The sequence below is a fragment of the Phaethon aethereus genome, assembly GCF_964289735.1.
Source record: "Phaethon aethereus genome assembly, chromosome: 7".
NCBI classification, from domain to species: domain Eukaryota; kingdom Metazoa; phylum Chordata; class Aves; order Phaethontiformes; family Phaethontidae; genus Phaethon; species Phaethon aethereus.
This window is the reverse complement of record NC_138583.1, coordinates 24508481-24535011: the sequence shown is the minus strand read 5'-3', so window position 1 is coordinate 24535011 and position 26531 is coordinate 24508481. Positions and strand designations below refer to the sequence as shown.

Below are 26531 nucleotides of genomic sequence, written 5' to 3'. Positions count from 1 at the left end.
TAAGGCAAAGACAGAAGAAGCTTACAAAAGTGTGTCTAAGTAAATCTCATTTAAGAAAGTCAGAACTGAAATTGTGGTACCAATAGGATGCCTAAATAATTTCTAAAATATAAGTTACTATATCATCAATAGGCACTATGTTGTTATACCATAGCCATACAATCCTGTTGCTGCAGAGATAACCACAATTATTTGAGTGTGCCACATGGAACGTAAGAAAACTGAAACATAATTTGTAAATAATATGTGAATCATTCTGTGATAATTTGTAAATAATATGTGAATCATATGGACAAAGCATACAGAAAGGCTAACAGAAAAGCCACACTGGAACTGCAGTTAATGAACATTATGATTTATTCTTCTTATTTTATTTAAATCTTAGTCCAGATCCTTTTCTGCACTCCTCCAGTCAAATCTGGGTTTTGTGAGTGTGTGGGTTGAGATATGAATAACCAGATGAGAGACTGAAGCCATAAACTACATATATTATATAATGCTTCCTCCAAGCATCTTTGCCCTTGGGAAGCCCTCAGTCTAGATCACCTCTTGTAGCAATATCAAATATCAGCAGCTAAATCAAGTTAGCAAAAGCCCAGGATCTTGCACAATATGGTGATAATGATTTGGCCCGTGATAACCTTTTACTGAAGTCACTGTGAAGTCATGTCCTAACATGGAGCTATGGGAGAAAGGGGCAAAACTGGAGTATTCACTCCTATGAAACCTAATGTGAAGTCATCTGCTTGTCATTACTAACAATCCTGCAACAATGCTGAGGTTAATAATAAACAGCATTAACACAGTGCTAATAGGAATCAAATTTTCTGTAATATGCACTAATATATACAAGATGAGATAATGCTATTACTACTAAAAAAACCCTAAATCTCTTCATATAATAAAATTACATTTTTAATAACCAGGAAAAAAAATCAGAACCTCAGTTTAAAAGTGATAACATACACCAGCGAAAACTACACTCCTGCCTTGGAGATACTTGGGACAGACACAGTACTAATCAGGGATGTCGCACACTAAAATAGTTTCTTTTCTCCCCGTGCCAAGACCTCTCCAACTCAGTGCTGTAAGGGAAATTTCACCCTCAGTGGTTTTTGTAACCTGTAATATGAGTTGCTATTCCCCACCTCAGAATTTGTCTCGTTCCTTTAAGAAGAAAACAGTCTTAAATTTAAGCAACTCAAAATAAGAAAGTCTGGGCACTGAAAACAATGCCATGCCAATTCCTGATTCAAATAGACTGCATGGTAAATTCAGTCTTCCTGATAACATTGTCCATGGTATGTTTTATATTGCATTATCAGCATCTTCAATACTTCCTTCTCTGCAATCGAGCTGATAGGTCTCACTAGATAGACAACGAAATGCATTCCACACCATGTGGGTGTGATTTATTTATTTCATAACTACAGTTGTTCTACTTCTGTATTTCCATGCATTTCAGTGTTGTAATTTCTGTTTCAAAATGACCCAGATAAGTGTCAGAAAAAGATTTTTTTAAAAAAGAAAAAAATTCTCCCAGCCTCTCATACAAAACTGTACCAACAGAGACTCAAGGAACAGGTCTTGCAGGCGCTTAGCTAAGTATTTCTGTAGGGGAGTAACAAAGGATAAACTCATTGAGACATCATTAATTTATTCTTTTCTGCTTCTGAATGATTACAAATCAGGGAAATACTGAAGGGTTGCCATCACAGCCCTTTATTTCAGTTACTTTACTTCAGTCTTTATATTCCTTTACAGATGCAGCTAGCTGAAAAGAGAGTTGCCTTCAACTAAACGTAGCTTTATTGCCACTTCCAACCAAAAACACAAGCACTTCTTGTTACAGATGTTTTATGAACTATTGTTTTGTGAAAACAGGCAGAAAGATGAAAGAATTGGAAAGAAAAGGCATCAAGGAAGTAGCAGACACTGAAGTCTGCTTCACTAACATGACCCTTGAGGTAAAAGAGAGAGTTTGGGGCTAAGCTGAAACCACAGAATGTTAGAGCAAAAGAGGAAATAAATTGCATGAAACTGGTCAGAGAAACAGGTCTTGGTATGTTCTCAATAAGGTTGCATCAGCTTTTCCAATTTTCATGTCTTACTCTAACAACTTTTGGTCTTGTACTTTGATGATACCACATAGATCTAAAATAGTAATTTGATTTTCACTTCCTGACTATGGCCATCTTTTCCCCCTGAATATTCCACCATGCTGAATTAGAAATCCAAGAACAATAGTCTCCAGTACTACATAATCTGCAAACAGGTAACTACTGGCTTAATCCTGCAATCCTGCTTCCTTGACACAAGCAGTGACCAGTGTCCTAACACAGTCCCTAGACTATCAGCCAAACCTGTGCTCCAAATATCCTTGTCTTTCCTCTTCAAAACCCCATCATTTTCACTATGCGCTGTACATCCTTCTTTTTGTTTTCCTGTTGCTCTCTAACATACAGCTGCCAGCTAAGTCTGTTCCTGCACTTGTGCTTGCAATTTGACTACTGAGGGATTGATGCCCTGATGCTTTTGTACTGTAGATAGCAGCTTCTCTTGTGTTTGCTCTTAATCCTTTGAACTGTTCCTTCATTTATACCTGAAAGATGGTTCATCTACCACCATCCATGATTATGGCTGCTATAAACACCAACAAACCAGCATTAAGAATAGTACAAGAAACAATACAGAAGGCTGAAGGCGAAAGCTGAATCAAACCAAAGAAAAGTCCACGAACATTTGCTGGGGTTTCAAAAAGAGCTATTACTTGAATTTTATACTATGCTTCCTTATTTTGATTAAAGGAAAATTCTGCAACATCTGATTTCATGAAATCCCAAGAATCTAATGAAAAAGGTCTAGTAATGCATTCAGTATATCCAGTCATGCGTCTGTTTGATAGGTTTGGGGAAAAGAATGTAACTTTCCTGTAGTTCATCTCTACCCTATTGAATCTTCATTACTGTAGATTGCTAATGGAAGTTCTGTTCCTTGTAATTCATCCAGTTCTCCTGCATAGTAAGTAAGGTTTATGAGACTCCTGACCTTCAACTCTCCAGTCAAATCTGGAGGAACACAGTCAACTGCTTATTTTTTCCAAGTTATGAAACAAATATACAAAACAAGACATACCTGGGTGCTGGGGAATTAGTATATTATTCAGAGAAATCACAAGCTATTTTTTCCCTCTTATGTTAGCAATGTACAAGGTGTAACATGAGGGAATCAAGTCGTTTGATTCATAAAATTTGCCTACTTTTATTAAAATATTTACATCATAATGAAAGAAACAAATAATAATTTGTTAATTGAAAACTGTGAGCTAGTGAGCTTACACATACCTCATGCTGATGAATACTGCCACTACATGAGACAGGCAAAAAAGAACAGGTGTAGTCAATTCAGTAATTAAAATATAGGTGCCTAATAAAGGTACCTCAATCCCTTTAATCAAGTTTTCTACAAATTATACACTGCAGCATTTGCTTTCCATGGGCTGGTAAAATACCATTTAGGACTGATGTTTTGAAACGTAGTTTTTTAATATATTCTCTGCATATTTAAAGGAATGTAATTAATATACAGGAATATTCATTCAATACATTCAATGAATGCATCATCAGATACTTAATTTCTCTTCCATTTTACACACCCATTTAGAGATACAAAAGCTTATTCTTAATAAGAGAAAAAAAAGAGAATGGCTAACCATCATATCCCCCTGAAATAATAAGCAAAGCAATGGGTTGAAATTTGATATGTGAGATTCAAACCTTGCAAACAGCTGTGCTGCCAACAAAGCCCACAAATACATCATGTCAGAAGAAACTGGGAGTTTTCAAGTGTGATAACAGTTCCGTCCCTGCAACTCTCTGACCCATCTAGACATGTGTCAATCAGTTACATCAAAGTTATAACAACAAAAGGTCCCTGACTGATTTGCATCAGTGGGAAGAGATTGCCATCACATGCCTCTTAAACAAGGACTTACAGAATGATGACACGTGAGGTTTTCAACATAAAATTTGATCTTGTTCTTATACCTCTGGTCAAGGTTCATACTTAAGCCTAATGTTTCTTATTAACCACACTGTTTTATAGAAATTATGTAGCTGGTGACTGCAAACATTCTTACAATAAATATGTGACATGCAAGGAATTATTATAAATATCACGAGGTGGCACAAAGGTGATAAAATATCTTCAGCACAATCACTGTGCATGTATATAGCAATTACAAATCATATTAGGTCGTAATTTAGCACCAGAGTGAGTCTATATAGGCCTATCTTGGCTCACAATAATAAATCACAGAAGTGAAACAGTAATTATTAACATTCTTCTGTCTTTTGCTTTAATACCAGTTTTAGTTGCGTAAGAGTAATAGAACTGTGTATATTTTGAGTTCTAAGAGGACACTCTACGTATTTTTGAAAGATATTTTTATATTAAAAATACAGTCAAAGTTTTACGAAGTAACAAATTAAGCAGTAAGAGATTTAAAGCTCTGACTAAAGGTTTTTTGGTTTATGAGCATGACATGTACTACAAGTAGTGACATAATGGGGAACTGAGGACAGAGCAAGGAACCCGATACCCCTGAAGACTATTCCCAGTCTCAGTACTTTGCTATGTGGCTTTAGGAAAGCTCTCAAGCGTATGCTGAAAGAATGACTTATGTATGTCCTGAGCAACAGCTCCAGGTTTAGTTTTACAGAGCAAGATCAAAAACTTTACAAACAAAAATCACCCAGGAAAGACATTCTGAGATCACCCTATCTATACAGAGGTTATAGAAGTGTATATTCAGTTTAGTCAGTGCTTTATATTTAGTTCAGTCCATGTTTGCTGCAAAGTATACTTCTAACACTACAAACTCTGCCTTAGCACATTTAAATCTCATGTGACCAAGTTATCTTAAAAACAAAACAAAACAAAAACAAAAAAACCCACCCAAACATTAAGATTGCCTTAAAGCTATTGTATCTTTTTTGCAAGCATGGCCTTACAATAGTCTCAGCCTTGGGAATTCAGATCCACTAAAAGTGGGGAAAAAAAAATGCTCAAATACAGTATGTGATCTAAACATCATTTTTCCAGCAAGCTATTCTTAGGTAGATTTTGTTCTGACAAACCAACCATCTATAGTAATAAAACACAGGAACCTGGGAATGTCATAGGATTGCTCTCCTTTTTGAAAAAAAACAAAACAAAACAAACAACAAACTACCATTGAAAACAAACTGTGATTCTTTCCCACTAAGCTCCTTTGATTTTTCCAAGACACAAACATAGTTTTGTGTACACCTGAACAAAACAGCCAAGTGATGTCCTTTGGTTTCACTCACCTCCTGAAACCACCAGTTATGGTAACTAAAGCCTCTGGTAGAAACATACAGACAGTATTCTTGACAATCAAGCTTACTGCATCCGCTTCTGCCTTAGATACACAGCTAACAAGGTCCTCATAGTAGAGAAACCCTGGAAATCAAAGACAAAAGAGTGCCAATCACTCTGTGGAATTATCAAAATCTACATAGCGTTCTGTAAGCCCTGTGTGAAGTAGCTGCCTCTCACCAAGAAGTTAAACCACACAACTCATAGCATGGGCAAAGGAACTCTATCTAATGGCAAGAATTAAGAAATGCTCAATCTTGGACCTGAGACTATAGGCTTGTTTCAGGACATCTTGTGGGAAGAAACATATTTTGATGCAGCCTCTTCAAGAGTTTTGTCCTTCCTCCCCACCATCCCTGGAGTCAGCCTCCCGCCTTGGGTGTGGGGGATCGCAGGCAAGAGACAGCCTCTTCCTTCCCTCATCTTTGTCCTTATAGGTTATATATATTTTTGTCATTATAATTTGTTATTAATTGTAACAGCAGTTACAATTTATAACAACATAGCAGTCAGGATAATTGTTCCACTTGCTGAAATCCTGAATATTTATAAATTACGCTGACTTCCCTACCAGCTCCCGTCAATGGCGTTTCTGGATGCACTGCTTTAAAAAGTGCTCTTCCTGAAATGATAGGGTTCTACCCAAGTACAGTGCTCAGAAGTATGCGAAATATCCCAGCTGTCTACGTCTTGATACAAGCTCTGTGATCAAAGATCCCAGTCCTGCAGCTTGCTTTGCATTTGGATATGACACATAAAGGAAAAAAGGACAAAGGAGCATGAATGTGGGCAAGCTGATCCAAGGGATTCTGAGGTGATGTAAAACACATGGGTTTAATGCAAAAATAAAGTTATATTATTTTCATGTCATTACATAATCTCCTTTTCTTAATGTAACCAATTCCTTTGTTTAAATGAGTTCCTTTATTGGAACTCCTAGGCATACACATACACAAAAAAAGAAAAATCTATGGGGAAGCAACATTATTCATTTGACCATGATTAAGAGTTTAAAGACGTGCTAGGATTATGGAAGTATTTTTTACAAGTACTGCATTACAAATCTTGATTTTTCACTGAAGTAAGGCTGCCTTGAACAAGACAAGCCTCTTCTGAAAAGTAGTTCTGGGTTTTCCTAACATCCCTTTTTTCGATACACGACCTGTGTAATAATGACCCATTACTAGTTTTATGTACCAGGAGCTGATTTAATTTGATAACTGTGTAAGCAGTTAAAAAAAAATATATGTATTCTCATATGTTTTGAGTGACACCATTTTTAACTAGGAGCTCTGTTAGTCCAAATATTATTTTAACCTAATAATTTAATAGTCATAACACACTGCAGCAAGAAAATGGATGTATAAATGAACTCTGCCACCTCCTCCTCTGATTCTGTTATCAAGTTCTTAGAGCACCAAGATACAAGTTTTTATGAGACTTTCACCTTACCTGCTTTTTGCATTTTTGACAGCTTCAGGGTCTTGTCAGCTTTTACCTCTTCCAGAGTTCGTAAACCCATTCTGTACCATTTCTCAGATGTCTTTACTCCCACTCCAAAGACTGAAGTAAATTGCTAAGGTCAGTAGAAGAACACACATTTCAGTGTTGCTTTCTAAAGGAGCAGGGAATTAACAATAAGCAGGTAACAATGAAGTTTCACAGGGAAAATACTGGACAGAGTTTATCCTACACTGAAGATAAATAATAGCGTAATACAAACATACAGATTCAGCTTCCTTTCTTTGCACGGTTGCGTTGAACAGACAATTGTTTTTATACATGGACAGTCCTCATTAAAGTGAAATTAAACAATAATACAGTAGTAGCCCCAGCGTCTTTATGTGATTTACCTAAACGTACACTTTTGACTAAGGTCTGAAATAAGGATAGTAGTCTTTATTTTTACTGCATTTCTTAACAGAAATGCAAACAATAATGTTAAGTAACTGGATGCCCTTACACTGACATCATAGAATACGTGATGTCTCAAGACTTATCTTCCCAGTTTGACCTTTGATCCTCTATTATGTGCGCTACCAGCTCTCAGTTGTACACATGTTGGTGTTGCAGCAAGAGATGGGGTCGTTGGGAACCCTGTGGCTCTTAAAATTCTACACTGAGGGCAATCGGTCTCAATGGTACATAAAGACAACTAATCTATTCTTATACTGCATTCTATAAAACACATACGTTTGGAGGTCACACCCAATATTTTTTTCCAAAATCATATTCAATTTCAAGTACAAACAGTAATTTTTGTTTGCTTGCATATTATAAACAGTCTTACAATTCTTCACATGAGCCAAACTAAATTCCTATATGTCTTATTTGTAGTACAAATTTCACCATTTAGCCCCCCCCCCCCAAAAAAAAAAAAACCAAAAACAAATCTACAAGTCTCTGAAGTTTCCATATGGGTATATTCCATTTATTCCAAAGTAATTTTGTACACTAACTTATTCCCAAAGGAAGGATATAAAGCAAAAATGTCACAGTTGTAAGCATTATTCAGTGGATCAATATCTCAGATGAACAGTGATATGAAAGCAAGAAGGAAGACTTTCATGCTTGCCCAAAAGCACGTTCTTTATGTTCAATTTGTCAATACTGAATCTCTCAATAGCTTCTTTGTACTTTTATGGAATCCAATGAGTAGCTGTGTAAGACATGAATAACTGCTGTATCCATTGAATCCACAACCTCTGAATTCCAGCCATGCTAGCTTTATTTTGTGTTTTTCTAATGAGTTTAATTCCTTGGAAATAATTAAGATAAAGAAAAGAGGAAAATTAAAATCTTGGATAATATTAAATAGGAATTACCCTACATTTTGTATATTATGGATGAAATTACCTACTCTTTGTCTGAGTCATGGGTGTTTATGAAAGAATGCGATTTTCTAAATACTCAGATTGTTATCTTTTAATGTTTTTGCTAGTGCTAAAAGATTTTCAAAAGTGTCTATTACTGAGTTATAGAATGATTCCAAGACACTTAATTAATATTGGGATAAAGAACTAAAGAAAATGGATTCTATGCCACGGTCCAAATTTTTAGGAAAAAATCCACATTTTTTTCATTCCATACTAAAATCCATTATTATTCAGTATGTTTATAGATGTCAATTTAAAGAAGCTGCCAGAGTGCAGTGTGAGCAGCGGGTAGCCCATTTCTTCAATTGTGTATGTGAGCATTGCTCTTTTTCAGCTCTTGAAAGTGAATTATGTGAACTTGTTCTCTGCAGCATTCACTTCCATACGGAGGCAAACTGACCACATGATTAATGTACAGTACATCTAGAACATAGACTGCATAATTTATTTCAGTCGTTTCGTAACTGTGATCCTGCGACCGGCAGCGATCTTTTAAGTCACGATGAGTGATTTGCAATAGCAACCAGAGCCACGCTAAATAGTAACAGTTAGGAATTCACTAACACTATGGGATTCTTCTTGCCTTTCTTAAAAACACATAAAACATTATTGGGAAAAACTGGCTAGAGCCCATTTAGCCAAAATGTTGAGACTGTGCTCAGCTAACAAGACAGCCATGTAAGTTTGTTGTAATCTGGCATGTGAAACAAGGCACAAAGCATATTTGATAAAATCTGTCCCCTGGTGGGTTTTATTCTAATCTCCACAAAAGTTTCTTAAACCTTGAAATGTAAGATTTACTGGCTGATCCTCAGTCTTTATTTCCATTAATAGAAATAGTCGGGTTCCTGAATCTTGCTATACATGTGTATCTACACCTTTTCTCTGAGTATTGCTACAGATGACATCAACAATTATCACTGAACGCCCTTTCATACTTGTATTACGGGGTCAGGAAGGATGGAAAAGCCGTTCAATACCTGAAGTAAAAGTGAGTAATGCAGGGGAGAATTAAACAGTCCCATTCCTTTTACTCTCCGACATATTTTTTTCTGAAGACAGAAACAAGATGTTTTTAGAGATTAAAACTGAAAGTAAAATTGAAAAAATATTTTTCCAGTGAAAAACTCACTGAATATTTAAGAAATGGGAACTGCAGTATTTATGTGTTTTAGATTCCCTGTAACTGTGAAGAAGTGTGACCAGGACACCAAACGTACAATCTGCCTAACAAAGAAGTATCTCCAGTCCCCTTCCTTCTGCCTCACACAGAAGAGAATTAAAATAGATCTCAGTCATCATCTTCTCCTGGTATTTTCTTAATGCCAGAACAAGATTGTGTAGTGTTATAATGATAATCAACTGAGAAGAAAATAAACCAAACATTGGGTTAAACTTGCAGCAAAGAGTATGCACTACATTAGTTTTCAGGAAAAACAAATTGTTTAGTTCAAGCTTAAGAGCAACTGTGTATGCATCACATTAATTAGAAAGGTAACTTATCTCACCATTATTCCTTAGTCTGTCACAGTTTCTCCCTTTCTCTTTATTGAAGACCTTTCTTTCTTTATACTTGATATTGGATGTTCCTTTGTAATGAAATTGATGGTTATGTCTAAGCTCTACTAAACAGGAAAATATATGCAATTTTAAACAACAGCAACAAACCTCGAAAGATTTACCTTAAATGATTTGTATCGTTCATCATTTAATACTTCTTTAGCTCTAGAACTCTCTCCTTCTTCAATAATCTCCTAAACAAAGAAAAAGGTTACTTTAAAAAAAAAAAAATCAATCAAGATTATGGTAAGATTCAGTAAAATAATCTAAAAGGAAGTCTTAGCAACCTGTACAAACATGAAGAGCATCCTTAGCGAGCATATTGTTTTGTTCCATTAAGATCAAATTCTGCAATCCTTTTTGAGATAGAAAATTACTGAAGGATGAAGGAGAAACTGGAACCACAGAATAAATTTCACAGTACTTATTTACTCATAAATTTACTCAAGGATGAAGTAGAAACCAGGACCATGGAATATATTTCACAGTACTTATTTACTCATAATTCAGAGCCAGAAAGCAGTTATTTATCATAAGCTATCAATGAGTTGTCCTGAAAATTAGATTCCATTATTTAGTTGAGCTTACTTCTCTGAAAAGTAAGAGCAGTGTAAGACCAGTTTGTTGTTTTTTTTTTGACTTGAGTGTACAGTTCCTTCAGTCTTTCTGATAAAAACTAAACAAAAACAAAAAAAACCCCACCAACAAAACCCCAGCAAATTATCCTATTTTCTGTGGGATCATAATTGAATTCCCAGTCCCCAGGTAGTAGGTGTAAAGAGCACTTCAGATGCTACACTTAACTGGTGGAGTGTGGTAAACAAGGAGCCAGAGTGAATCACAACACCCAGCAATGATCTCTCCAGACAGCCGAGACCCCCTGATCCGCTGCCTGCTGGAATAACAGCAACTGAGATGTAGGTGAGAGCTGAGAATTAAAGAAAAATGCAGGGAATACTCAAAGCTCCAGTAAGAATGTAAAGTTCATCCATCACCTGGGTGAAAGGCTCTGCTATAACTCGTGGCAAGGTAGGATTATAACATTAAAGTACTAAAATATTTACTAGTTTTGCAAAAAGAGTATTTCTAATAAAGAATTCAGGTGAGCAAAGTGATGTTGCCAAGCGCAGAAGTCACATGAACAAAACTATGAACAGTTAACCTGTCACATCCAAATCAGAGTGAGCCTTTAAAAATTACATACAAAGATGATGCTGCATTACTTATTAATTTGTATTTATTCATTAATTACCTTTATTCCTAAGTTCAGGGGTTCCATGACAAAACCTTATGTTACTACAAAAGGTTACCAGAAATCATTGTCCTTAGTGACAAGGATAATATAATGTTATTTCAGGAAATAGAGAAGTCTGTGTAAATATACACGGACATCAATGCTGTACTCTGTAACCTCTAAAAGTAGATCTGTAAAAGAACCAATGAGCAGATAATTCAGAAGCACATTACCTCAATGACATCTCTGACTCGGTCTCCCATGCAGGGCAGCCCTTGTATATCTTTCATTCTGGTTACTGGAAATGGAAGAAATTTCAGCACAGAAGCTGCTCTCAGAAATTCCAGGCAGAATATTTCGTTTTCTTTGAACTCATAATTTTCAGCCATTATCTCAAAGGCATCCTGGGGAGAAAAAAGTTAAAGGTTAATAAAAGCTTCAGTATACTCCTTAGAAAGGTTACTTTGTATGCTAATTCAAGAATGATTTCCTTATACTGGGATGAAAAGATAGAGTTCATAAAAAAATTCAGCATAATTTTCTGACTACTTGAAACATTCCAGGTATTGTAAAAATTGTATTCAAGAGGCAAATTTGGGAAAAGATTTTGATCTGTAACAAAGCCAAACTTTAAAAATCTTTTGTGGGATAGACTTTCCATATTCTGTGCAGATCTAACAAATCAATGTGAAATAGTGGCATAATATTTAGAATTGTGCCCAGACAGGTCAGTACACGACATCTTCATTTTCAGACACAACCACATAGGAGTTTGCAGCAATACTGCAAACCACCTCCTTTTTCTTGAGCTTGTAGCCATGCTTCTAATTAGTAATTTAAGGAATAAAACCCACTTTTTCCTCATTTTTCTAATGTATGACCTATGTAAAGAGCAAAACGTTTTCTTTATGGTTCTTCAGCTATTCATGGCTTGGTTTGTTTGACCTTGCACAAAAAAACCACCTGAAAGGTGCCAGTACAATTTTTTTTTTTTTTTTTAAACTGTCCGTATGTCATTTATGCAGATTTGGAGTCTCTCTCCCCTATATATCCCTTCCTTAATACACCATTAAGATATATATATATGTATATCTTAATAGCAGCAGTTTTTAGAGATTAAATGCAGAGAACAAATCTCACAGTGATGAAGAGAAGCAGTTTTTTGGTTTCCCACTGTAGAATATTGTGTTTTGGGAGAGAACAAATGCTGCAAGAAAAAGTTTGTGACTAACCTAAGACAAGAACTGATGAAGGGTTACAGCTGATTAGCAGCTGGAAATCCAAGTTCTTAATGAACCCCTGCACAAAAACTCAAAAATACTCAAGACTGCAAAATCAAGCGGTTTCTTCCGAGATGTTTTAGAGCGTACCATTTCCAGAAGCGTCTTTCACTGTTCAAAATATTTATCTAAAATGTATCCCACACCTGGCTGTTAGGGATGGTCCCGTGGATCATTCCAAGGGCGCCGGGCAGGCTGGGTACAGACCGTAAACAAGCCAGGCTTGCAAGGCTCCCACGTCAGACGGTGTCCTGCCAGACACCCCGCTTCTCGCTCTGCAGCCAGGCTCTCCCAAGAGCACCTAACAGAGCCCAGCCTGGACGGGGCCATACGCCCCGCTGTATCAGCCGCTGCGCATCCTTCCCCTTTTCCAGCTTCCTCCTGTCTCTTCTTCGACCCACGAGGCGCTACAAAACGACAAAGTCGTGGCTTACAGGGTGCCTCTGCCTGCAGTCATCACTGCACTGAGCTGAGTCCAAGTGGCTCTTCAGAAGGGTTTTGGAATGAGTAACACCCTGCGACACAGACACCGACGGCAAACGGCGGACTAGAACAAGGACTGCAGTGGAGAGTAGGAAGGAATAAGATTAAACAGCTTTTTCCTGCCCGCGGTGCTTATGGGATCACTGATCATATTTAGGCTCAGATTTTATATCATTTGTAATTAAATGCATCATTATATAGTTTAAAGAAAAATAATTTTAGATTTTGCTTTGATTTTTAGCTTAGCATTAACATGGTTTATATTGAAAGATAAAGCCAAGTAAAAACCTTCAGGCCTTGCACATCCTAAATGCCACATGCGTAATATCTCCAGGTAAACTGGAGTCAGTTCCAAGCCCACTAACTGACACGACGGCAAATTCAGTGAAGTCATCCTTTTATTACATCTGTGGAATTGAGAACAGCCTCTGTCACCCTGACTTGAAGGAATACAGCCTGATTTAACCAGCAGCAACAAAAAGATTTTACTTGAGGTGCAATCATTTAGATCATTAAAACAGAACAACTTCTTAAAATAAAGTGTACCTTTCACAGTGAATGTAGATTATTTATATTTTACATTTCATTGTTTGGTCAGTTCTAGAAAAATAAACAATCTGCTATGTTGTGTTGTTCAGATTATGAACATTATAGGGTCATTGAAGCAAAATCAAAGTTTTAATCAAAATCTGCAAGAAAAAGTTGTCTCTGCTGACCCTAGGATTTGGAAAACTTTTCTCTTAAAAAATATGACATCTTAATTGGTTTGACAGTCTCTCTTTAGAAGAAATAGGTACCTTAGCTGAACAAAACCACTTCAATTTCCCTTTTTTTCCTCGTGAGCTACCATATTAAAGTGTATAAAAATAATTAATTAGGGCTTCCTATAGAGACTTTGCTTTGTTCTATATCACCAGTATAACTTCACTGCTTGATCTCTCTAAGAATCAGTCACCTGTTGTCCATCTTCAGTGGATGAATCATCCCCTCAGCTGCATATTTATTTATCAGCTACCCTGATTACCAAGTGCTGTGCAATTCCAGTTTCATAACATTTCATGAAAGGCCTCTTGAGACAGAAAGCTGTTTAGCAAGATGCTTGATCTGGAAATTTCTACCAGTATTTATATTCAACTAGCCCTTAGAAAGAAAAAAAAACAAAACCGAAAACCACACACACAAAAACACCCCACCATCCTATTACAAAAATAGTGCACAAAACCTTTGCTTCCTTACAGCTGTCTTTAAAGCTCTTGCAGTGGTTAATTGCTGGATTTATTCAACTGCTATTCTTTTTTTCCCACATTTACAATCTTCATTTGCTTGACAGATTATGTTGTATTTGATTACATACTTTTTGGTTAAAGACAGGTGCACATTATAGTTCCCATAGAGAAAGAAAACTAACACAGAAAAAAAAAGGAGACTACCAATTTGAGGTGACAAGCAGCACGGATTCATCCCAGTCTGCATATGGAAGAACAAATACAGCATACATGGTACTGCAAAGCAAATGGGGAATATATATTTTTATTACAAGTGGGGTGATAGGAGTCAGATGTTTCTTCTGCTGTAGGATTTTTGTGGGTTGGGGATTTTTTTGGATGTCCTCCCAAATTCTTATTATTTTTCTTCATCAGCTTCAAAGATTCTTTTCCACTATGCAGTAAAAGATGCTACTTCTTGCTTTAAGCAAGATTTATATTTCCACTCACAAAATTATGATTGCTTTTTCTTTTTCTCTCTATACCATCTGTGCACACGAATACTCAAGAAAGCAGAGTTTGGCAAGAAATTTCTTACTCCAGTTAACACTAGCAGAATTAATGGGGGAATAGAACAAAAAAAAAAAAAGTTGTTCTTGTTAAAATAGTCTATACAGACAAATACATAGACAGAAAACAGTTCTCATAAGTACCTGCTCACCAGTATGTAGCAATGACAGAGACTGACAGTATTCTTGATCAGGAAGCTCAAAGTCTAGGGATGTTTTTCTCACTCCCAGCAGGCAGCCTCTCACATGCACATTTAAATACGTGTATTCTATACTGAATAATCAGCCATCATGATAAATGTGTCTGCATATACCACTACCACTGCTGTTTTAGAGAGGTATTAGCCCCTTTCTACTAGCAGGAGGACATTTTTCAGAAAGCCATGTCACCACCATTATTGAAAAACACGATCACGTATAGCTTTTTACTCAGAGGCTGTTGACAGTCAATGAGAAAATATAATCAAAGCATTTTTACCATTCTAGTTTGCATTTTTCAGTGTTTTCCTGCCTTTGTAAAGCTCATTAAGCTGTTATAAATAAACAATTAAATAGTATTGAATATTCATTATTCCCTGTACAAAACATTGCCTGCAAATGCTGTAATTAATCACAGATCTGTCTTTTAACATAAAACTGCTTTTGACATTCTTTTTGATAAAATCTTTCTGCTTTAAAATCGAAAGCAACCAATCTCCAAGTGGAGTTGCTGTCTATTGAATATTATAGTCCATATTGAATAATATTCCAGAGAGGAAAAGCACATGAAACTCCTATATTAGCTGAAAAAAAGCTTGCAGTCTATTAGATCTCTGGTGAAATTTATTTATGGTGCTATAAAAAGGAAAGTTACTGACCCGTCATTTTCCCTAAACCTTCGTATTTCTTACATTAGTCACCTAGCCATCTTTCTATCAATCAGAACAATACTCAGATGGCCTGTTTAAAAGGAAGCCAAATTTCTCGAGATTTCCAACATGTGGGATTTTCATAATCTCCGGGGTATTCTGCAGGGACTGCTCTAATTAAATGTGAAAGATAGCTGGGCTACATTTCAGTTCTTCAGTTATTGCAAATTTTCCATCTGTATCTGAAATTGTGGAATATAGGTTGGTGAGACTTGGGCTATGGAAAATCTTGGGGATGGAATGGACTTCCAGATCCCAGTGGGTCAGATGCAAAAGCACACAAAGATTTTGCTGAATTATGGTAAAAATAAGGAAGAGGATGGGGGGGTACTGACAGAAATTTTGCAGTTTAGTCAATATCTGGTATTCAAGACCTAGTAGGATAAAATATCATTAACAAAGCAAAGTTACCAGTAAGCACTTTGCACATGTAAAAATGCACAGTAGAATATCATATTATAAGTGTTAAAAATCACAACACTGAAATCAACACAAAGAGCAAGATTCCCAACTAATATATGAGAACAATTCTTAAAAAAAACCAAAACAACAAAACCTCAATAATGCTGTGCAGGTTTATGCCTGCTGAACAGGTAATCCAATAACTTTCAACATGAATATCAGAGTACATAAGTCCACTCACATTCAGAAAAGCCAAAGCAGCTAATGATCCCATGCTATGCTTCGTACTAACCTGCTCATTTCAACAAGATTGCTAGAGCAGTTCCATTGCTACTTGCAAAATAGTCTTTAGTAACCTCAGTTTAAGACTCTGCGAGAACAGACATCACCAATGTTATACTACCAAGAACATACTTTAAATCTAATACGTTTTGTGAATAAGCGTTACAGCTTCATGGACATGGCACTTGTCTATTCCCATGGCACTTGTCTATTCCCACGGCTACACCCATTGCTTCTCTGCTGTGTGACCTTGGAAAGCTGCCTCAGACCTCCCTGCCATTGTTTCCCTTGCTGTCTATTAGGGCTATGAAATCTCTGGGGCTTGAATTGTCTTTTACAATGTGTTCGTACCATATGTCTTATAAAAAAGGCCTCTGTCTTACTTGAGCCTGCAAACACGACTGCAACACAAATTAAAAAAAAACAACATATCATTGTACAGGTGAACTTAATCCACTGAAGAGCTAAATAGCAAAGTGTTCCTAACAAAAAAAAAAAAAAATTTAAAAAATCCTACATGATACCTGGTTGAAAGATTATTATACTCAGAACAGCAATTTGAGTCAAATTGCTTTTTCTCTCAAATTGCTGTTTTCTATTTGAAGTTTATTTACTAAATTGTAAATCCAAAGGGTGGGTCCTAGTTCGCATGACATGGCTGTTGCCAGTGGTTGGTGTCCCTTCAAAACTGACCAAACTAATTTTAAAGAGATTTAGAATGAACCATCCATTCAAATAATTTTCTTCTTGCTTTCCCCAGTGTAATACCTAATTTAATGTGTCAAGGGGAAGAGACATAGGGCACATGAATACCTTTTTTATACACAGAGAAAATAAATACTTTCAGGTGTTTATTTCAAGGAGAATTAAGCAATTTGAGCCAACCTGTAGTGTCGACTAAAGTGATTTCCAAATAAATAGTGTGATCCATTTTTGTGCAATCTGATTTTTTTTATTTTATTTTTGGTATCTGACCTGAAAAGCCCAGTACTTGCCCAGGTCCAAAGATTTTATCGCATCATCTTACATCAGCTGCAGAAACAAAGGAGGTGAGAGAATGAAAGTAACAGTAATAGCACAATGTGCACAATCTCAGGGTCCTTGTATACACACTGTTATTAGAAATAAATATCTGGTCGCTCCAGCTTCTCCTTATATTAACCAATAATAACAGGTTCATGTCTTGCAAAAGAAAGCAGTGGTACTCTTGAGAAGTTTCCATATTTTTCCACATAATGTGAAAGAAAACACAATTGTGAGAAAAGATTTGCCAACAAAGCACAAAAATGCAGTTACAGTGTCAATCACTTAACACTGCCTTAGATAAAAACACACAGTGTAATGAGAAGCATAAAATGCTAAGTGTATATTACATGTATGAATATGGTCAAAGAAAGCAGCATAGACTTGATGGCGACCCAGATTTGTATGTATACAAAAGGTACAGGTATATTTTTATTCTGTTTGTATTTTGGGGAGCAACCCCGCCTCTTACCTTGAATATGAAGAGATATTTCCTCCTTAGACCAAACCAGCAGATCATTTTGGATAGGTATACATTTACAAAATGTGTGAATTCTATCATCTGGAGAATTTTTACTGAAGTAAGCCGTGTCAGTCAGACAGTACATGTTATTAAGGGTATGCATTCAGTTAGTGGGTTTCGACCTATAGAGCTCCCAAGTTCATTATAAAATTAAAGTTGATGTTCTCCTGAGGTCTGTTTTAAAACTGAATAATAATAAATGCTTGAGCCACTGGCATAACCGATATATGTTTCTATAGGTACAAAAGAAGAGAAAATTAAAAAGGAATTTTTTTTCCCCCCTCTAACAGAGCAGAAAGGAAACCAGGCATCTTTCCCATGCTGAACATCCACATTCTCATTACTATGAGTAACAGCGAAAGCAGAGTAACATTCAGTAGCATTAGCAATAAGCCTCAGAATCACGGAACCATTTGCCTCTGACTTAATTAGTTTCTTCTGTAAGAATTAAATTGTATTTTCCTCACAGAAGAATGTCTTTCTGAATTTCATTGCAGTCTGGTATTAATATTCAAATCCGACAACCCCTCTCAGGCACAGCAGAATGACTCCATTTATTTTACCACAAGAAAACACAATGCAGCTCCCCAAGTGTATATTTTCAGCGGGAGAGGGGAAGGATGGCTAGCTATTTACAAACGAGCCAGAAAACAATATTGTAATATTAAATTCCATAACAACATTAATGTTTACAACAAACGTAAAGGAAACATGCTAAGGTACAGCCTCTGGTGAAACAATTTGCCCCCTTTTTTTTGCACCTTTACCCATCTGAACAGCTACAGTTCACCTGTGAGTTAGGGCTATGCATTCAGGTCAATCCCTGAATCACCCAGATCAGTAAAGCCCATGGCAGTGATTCCCAACTTATGTACCATGAGGACACAAGATGTGATGCACAATGACCCAAAGACCACATGAGGCCCCGCAAGTCTGAAGCAGTTGCATTTTTCCTCCATGAACTGCCACGCAATGCCACTGCCTTTTCCTTGGCATGCAATTTGACATGTTTAGTCTATTCTTCACACAACAGGCCTTGCTACTACTCAACAGCTCATAAAAAAAAAATAATTCAGGTAGGGTTTGCCCCATACTGAACATAGTAATGAAACCTTAACATCTGGACAGTCTTTGCCAACCCTTCGGTAGCTTCCCCCGCGACGTAAAACTTGTTTGTTGTGCCTTTCTGCAAGTTACTTTCTGGCTATTACAATAGAAAGGAAACATGGGACAGCTGAACATAGACATTGCATTTAGTGTGCCAAACCACCACCTTGTCTTCATGAGCCCTCATCAAATATGTCTGCTATTTGGTTTTAATAAATGGTGTTTCATGGTAAGATACATACAGAACAGGACTCAAGATTAAAACCAATCACTAATTACCAATTTCTCCAGAAGTCACTGCCTATTAGTGACTGTTTTCCTGCTCTTCTGAAGGGACTAAAAGATGTCAAACATAACTACCACTCTTTCTCAAACATAACTACTATTCATTTGAAAGCAGAATTTGACACAGGGTATCATGGCAAAGGGCAGTAGAAAGAGGAATCCCTTATTTCATCCAGGAATGCGTAGGCACATAATAGCTTCATGCCCCTGTTATAGGCGAGATTGAAAAGCGTTATTTTCAAGCTAACCAAAGAGAACAGAAAATCTGTAAGAAAAAGGAACAACCTTGGCTCACAGAATAAAGTTGTTATAACAAAATACTATCATCAACACATAATTCAAGATGGTTTGGACCTAATTTTCAGGATGCACGGCACTGAGCCAGGGAAAATCTGTCATTTAATGGTTGGCTGCGCACAGCATGCACAAGTGAATTATACCAATGCTTCAGTGCACTTGCTAAGTGCTCACCCCAAAAAAACGTTGGAACACTTTTATTTGAGAACGTGAATTACAGGTCTAATAAAAGAGCTACAAAACAACAGCAAAACTTAAAAGTCAGGGTCCTGTGACATTAGGCAGACTAACTGGCAGGCCTCAGGGAATGGGACTATTGCACTCCATAAACATCCAAGCCTTCAGGTGTCATTGCAAGCTTTGGTTGTGAGGAAAAAGAGCGACAGCCATACAGACTTATATTACAACTTTCAAGGTGCAGATACTAGACAGACTCATACACATTATCAACTTGTTCAGTACCGCCTCCAGAAATAAAATACAGCATGAACTCAGAACAGGTACTCTCAAAGTATGAGGATGAAAAAGTGATACTTTTGTCACTACGAAACCCAATTTCTACCCAGACTCCGAAATGTTTGATATCTAGGATTACAGAAGGAAGTCTTAGTGCTTCAGTTATCAAACTGCCCTGCTTCTAATGTGTTCAGCTAAATTCATTTATCAAATACAAGTTGTATTCTGACATTAAGGCTGCGGCAATGATAAACTTGGAAGTAATTTAGGGACTGCCTCTCTGCAAAGCACAGGTATAAAAGAAACCACTCAATGAACACGTTGCTGGTATCGTAGTTTTTTGTTTGAACTAAATCTTGGACTAAATTCAGGAATTCAACTGCTAGGAGACAGACTATGTTTGCTAGAGGTATATTACCCAGTCTTCAAAAATGGAAAAATACTGCGAGAATTTACAAATACATATGTTAGATGTTTCAAAAATGAAAGATAATTTTAAAAGCTATCATTAAAAAAAGGAAATACCTTATTCTAAACCTTTTTGTGCTCAAAATTTTAACAATAGTTAAAAATCAAGAACTTTGTGCCTTCTAGGAGTAGCCATTGTACTTCGCTGTTGTCCACCACAGTTACTTTTAATTTTTTACCTTCGGAATGACCGACAAAACGTCCTACTACAGAAAAACCAACAGAGGCAGACTCCCACACCCCACTGTTTTCAGGAAGCATAGCACTAAAGCACTTACTTTCTATTTCCCCAAGAAGGCCAGCATTTTATAGAATCTTTGGGTCATACCATACTTGGTCTGACGTCTTCCCCTACAGCAGAGTGTACTTTGTATTTGTAAACAGTGAAAAAGAACAACTGCTTTCAAGACATTAAATGATAACATTCACAGCCTTGTTTTTCTAGCAGGAGGTGGGGCATGGTAGCCATTTCAAAAGAAACAGTTTTGGGTATGTCGGAACCATTGGGGCTGGAAGGGACCTCGGGAGGTCTCTAGTCTATCTGCAGGCTCAAAGCAGGGTCAAAACACAATTTCCACCAGGTCGCGCAAAAAGGGAAAATTTTTTAAATAACCAAACAGATTAACTTATTTGAGTACCATAAACACTATTATATAATAGGTATTATTGATGATTATTTCAAAGCATCACTACAGGGCAAAATTTAGGTTGTTTAATTTTTAACTGTGCACTCCCAGATCAAGATATTTTGGAATTGCTCTTAGGTTTATCTTTAGTTCTGAATTCCCAGAGGTTTTAGTATTTACCCCATAAACGTTTTTTATTCTCAAATTACCGGTATCTGTTATTTTTTTATATGGATCTTAGAAATAATATTTACTTGAAAGATTTGTATGTATGTATAGGCACACACAAAGTAAAAGCATAAAAAAAACTATGAATAATAAGAAAATAAATAATAAAACTTTAAGAAGATGAGGAGGTGTTTCATGTTATAGTTGAAACATATGAATGTAACTATGACAGATTTATTCAGACTGTACTACATTGGAGTCTCTATGTCAAAAGTTTCCTATTGAATCGTTGTCACTGAGTATCTAGAGCCAACCAAGAGGAGCCATTAGGCACAATAGCTTAAGAGGAATTTAGACCAGATGACTCAGGCTTTTCATACTCACTGAATTGTATAATGTTATGAGCATTAAATAGGACGTATGACAGTCCCTAAGACTCCCATTTAACTAGACAATTTAAAGGGGGTTTTTATGATGTTTAAATAATTACATTGATCACACAATCTGTTTTCATAACTAAGCGGTTGTGAAAATCTGAAGCTTACAACCACACTTGGGCAAATGAAAAGGCAGCACAGTAATTGTGAAGTACCTTGGACTGATCTAAGCCAAACGTTTGCTTATTATTACTTCCAGCTTGTCAAATAAGGCTGTTATGAAAGGCTAAAAGATACTTTCAGAATGCTATTCTACCATTTATTTTAAAAATTCATGTGTTTACAAGCTATCAGTGTATTTAAAGATCCACTGTGTTAAGCTTGCAGCAATAATTAAAGGTTGCAATTAAGCTTGCATTCAATTTTTATTTAAAAATGGCAGATTTATAACTTTTAAAAATTGTTATCATTGTACTGCCTGTTTAACTCATGAATTTACTGACAGTGCCATAGAAAATATTGATGCAAGTACTATATTAATTATTTTACTTATGCTAGGTTTTATTTCATGGATAGAAAAAGTATTACCGTGAATTTCTTGTTGCAGTTATTTAAAGTTGTCTTCCTTTGACAGGAATACTGAGACACTTTGCTTACAATAAATGACGGCAATTCCGATTCAGGTGTATTCAAAGGAGGAGACTGATCTTGTTCCTAACAAGAAAAAAAAAATGGGGATAAGGTTGGGGACACACCTGCCAAATAACTTAAGATATCAGCAATATATTTCATGAGCCCAAAATACATACCTTTAAGTGTGGTAAGAGAATAATAGTGCTCCTATCATCTTCCTAGGAAAAACATTTCATTTCATAATTAATTTCATTAATTTAATTTCATGACAATACCAGTTTATCTGGTGATTACTGGGGTTTTTCATTTTCTGCAGTAAGTTCTTGCAGGGAGTTTTCAATGGTACTGTCATTTAAAAAAAAAAAAAGAAAAAAGTCTCTCTACAGAATCACAGAATCACTAAGGTTGGAAAAGACCTTTAAGGTCATCAAGTCCAACCATCAAACCAACACCACCATGCCCACTAAACCATGTCCTGAAGTGAAAATCTACACATTTTTTGAACACTTCCAGTGATGGTGACTCCACCACCTCCCCTGGGCAGCCTGTTCCAATGCTTCACCACTCTCTCCGCAAAGAAATTTTGACAAGTCTCTCTCCTACTTCTCTTGTTATTGCAATAAGACTGAAAAATCTACAGAGTTTTAAGAGTGGATAAGCTTAAAAGAACAAAGAATTTTCCCAGAAAACACTAGATGATTCAATATAAGATCAGGGGTGTTAGACCAAGGAGGGGAAAAGAAAGACACAAAAAAAAAAAAAGATGCTCAAATAACTGAATTTTTCGATCTGCAGCTCAATTCAGTGGTGGAGGAAAAATGTTTGTACAATTTTAAGATAAACTTTTCCCCCTTCTTCCAGGTAAAACGGAAGAAAGCTTTTTTGGTTTCGATTTAATTCATTATGCTAAATGTTCTATTTTGCGGTCATTATAAAGCAAAGGAAACATTTACAAACAGCCGTAAAAGCATCATCTCCATGCTTTCATCCACCAGCCAGCATTCACCTTATGATGCGGTTTCTCACTCAGCCTCTTCCACACATGCTGATCCAAATCAGACATCATTTTTAGGTGTTCACTGGAGCAAGGAAAAGCAGCCAGGTGCCAAAACTTAAATGCGAGTTTCCCAAGCACCAGGCACCCTTCATGTTCATTTGCCTTTCACCTAATCTTGTTCCATGCAAAATCAACAAGGATCCACAAAAAAGCCTGTGGGCAGTCTCTGTAGCAGGGTGGGAAGGGAATTCTCCTGAAAGGTAGGCTATGCAGAGTCACGTCCCCATTAGTAAAACAGGGTCCTGAGCACAAGTACTCAACACGCGAGTGTCCTGACCGGTGAGCAACTGGAAAAAGACACCCTGGCACCAGCTTTTCTGCTGTTTTATACAACCCACCCTTTAATTCCTTTGCTTTCATTGAAAGTGCCCCAAACAGAAATATTTTGGAAACACCCAGAATGTTCTCAGTATCTCTGTGTAGTGTTTGCTATTTGTCATTTTGTCTGAAAACATTTCATAGATCTGTGAAAAGTGTATTGCATCACGCTATCCAAAATCCACAGGGAAATGGTTCAACAGCAAGAAATATCACAAAGATACATGGAGGAAATTTTCACCCCAATAATGGAATGATGAGCCCTTTCTCCCCTGTGTCTAAAGACATGGAGACATAAAGCTAGCACCTGCACTAGGCAAACCTATAAATGTGTGTATGTGCCTTCACACACACACACACACCCCCCACACACATAATTTCATGCTAAATTGCCTTTGTATTTGATACAGAGTAGTTAAACAATAGTATTCACACACACACAAAAAAGGCATTTGCTTGCACAGCTGAAGGAGCAGTGAATTATATGGCAGTTTTCATAGCATACACTGAAAGAAAGGAAGCTATTTTATGTATCAGACCACTCTTGGGATTAATTGAAATGGGTTTCAGCCAGGATCAACAGCACTACTCATCCACTTTTGCACACATTCATGAATTATACTTCTAAATTGATTTTAAATCATATAAACAATGATTGATTACAGCTAATATACTGCTTGAAATGATAGTGCCAGCTGCAAAGGCTGTGAACAAACAGAATGTTACTGAATAGAATATATAATAAGGTAGTATCTTCATTAGGACATAGACACACAAAGAACAAGGGCCCTAGACATAGTATTAGTGGGCATTTGGATGAGAGCAAAATTAACGCAGAAACTCTGTGTGTTTAAAAGGGTGATAGGCTGGCACATAAACACCCTGTTCTTGCCTTAGCAAAGGTATTTGAGCATTTTTCTTAATCAGCAATAGTTATGCTTTTAGTTAACAATACTCGATTATATATAACAACAGGAGAAAGTTCATCTAGAAATCAACAGCAAAAACGTCTAGTAAACAGTAATTACTATAGTCTGGTTTTTAGGGAATACTATGATGCCCGCATGAGAGCTACAGAGATGCTCTCCTGTCATCAGCAGGACATAGAACAGGATTGATACTGCTTTTTGGTGGGAAGACCAGGTGTGGTAAAAGCATTTGTACAGATTATGGGACAAACCTAAAATTTCATCCAGTAGCAATTACTGTGTGCAAGAGCAAGCAATGCTGCAAACTCACACTACCTCAAAACAATTTCTAGCACTGGGAAGAAACAACTATGGATATGAGAAAAATTGTAAGCATTAAAATTCCTTTTTTTTTTTCCCAGATAAATCCACCACATTAAAATGAAATTATTGCACACTGCACAGGGGCAACCACTGAAAAATATCCAAATGTGTAGGCTACATAACTGCTAGAGCTAGTCAGAGTTTGCACCGCACATCCAGGCTGCAGTTACAGTGAATGTCACTGCCACTTCTTCACAGTGACATTTTACACATGGCATAAACAGGAAAATCAGCCTGTACCACTAGCATCAGTTTGCACAGCAGAGAAGATTTTTTGCAGAATTAATCTTGCAGGGGACTCCTTTGCTCTTTGTCAAACTATTTTTTTAAATATACAGAGAAGTATAATGGCATAAGGAAATAACAGCGAGAGAGAAAGTGGAGCAGCAGTGAATAAGGGGTGCAGATACTAGAGACGGTGTCAGGCCACATTATTCAACAGCCAGCAGCTTTGTAAAGTCCAGACAGCACTGATCAAATAATAAAGTCTGCTGATATCCAGCACTTTATGAAGAGAAGGCAGCCATTTTATAAGTTCCATATTATTTTCTGGGAAACTCTGACTGTCAGCATGAAGGATTTCTTCCATTAGTTAGAGCCTCTCTCTCTCGCGAGGCAACAGAGTGAGATGCTCCGGAAAATCTTAAGTCCGAGTTGCCTGTCACATGACATGGCAAGGGATCAAAAGATGTGGTACTGCCTTTTCCTAATGTGGGGGGAAAGCCTTTGTTCAAGGAAATAAATCCCTCTTCCATTCTAAAAAAATACAACTAACTAACTAACAGCTTTTGGGTTCTGACTGAGGAAGAGACACAGTCGCAGCACAGTTCCCAAGGCTGCTGAGGGTGCCAGCCCACTGATAGTTCTCGTCCTTTCTTTTCATCCCGCTGAAAGCTTCCTCTCTGCCTCTTTCTTTTCCATTACCCCAGAAACAGCACGACTTTCTGGCATGTGGGGGATACCCTCAGACACATATTAATGTTCATGTCCTGCTATTGTCCAGAACACCCACGTGCTTTTGATGGGGAAGGTGTCTCTGGACAAAGGTATTCCTTTGCCAGAGAAAAATTTTTATTTCCCTTTAACATGGATGTTTGGTTACCACACTTCCATAAGCTATTAAATTAAATGATGACTTTTAACTATAAAAGTCAACTGTTACAGAATGAATCAATAGGAATTCAGACCACCTTAGATCTGGTCACTCAACCTTTTATACTCTATAAATCACTAACATCAGAGCATCTCTTGGATCATTTGCAACCACAGAAAGATGTACTTTAGTGACAACTGTAATTAATATGTTAGCTAATGATCTGTAACTCTGACTTTATTCCCCTTGTTTTGCATGGAGAAGTACATTTCTTTTTAGCAATACGTTAAAACAAATGTCCTGAATGAAGAACAACCTTCCAAATAGGCTTCTGTAAGATCTGAAAGATGAAATCTTACTGCAACTGATATTAAAGGGAATTTTACCACTAACCTACATGTAGATGAGATTTCACCCAAAACATTCCCCCACTGCAATTGATTCCTTTTACCTCAAAGCCTTCATGATGTAGCCTGAGTTCAAGGTTTGTTAATTCACTTTCACATTTTACAAGACTGACATAATAAATCAAGTTTGTCTTCAGTGAAACTCCAATTAAATTACATTAAGTACAAGTTCAGTCTAGTACTTAAAAAAAAAATTAACCTT

At 36.7% G+C, this 26531-nt stretch overlaps 1 protein-coding gene across 1 annotated transcript in view; it reads right to left on the bottom strand.

Annotated features, from left to right (window-relative positions):
• Positions 1-26531, bottom strand: part of DNTT (DNA nucleotidylexotransferase) — a gene marked incomplete at both ends in the record, with an annotated part of 93755 nt that overhangs the window by 61118 nt on the left and 6106 nt on the right. The window contains 5 exons of the mRNA XM_082002453.1: positions 5352-5484; positions 6853-6976; positions 9959-10030; positions 11304-11474; positions 22118-22243. Of these exons, the coding sequence (XP_081858579.1) occupies positions 5352-5484; positions 6853-6976; positions 9959-10030; positions 11304-11474; positions 22118-22243 (626 nt within the window). The remainder of the gene's footprint in view (positions 1-5351; positions 5485-6852; positions 6977-9958; positions 10031-11303; positions 11475-22117; positions 22244-26531) is intronic.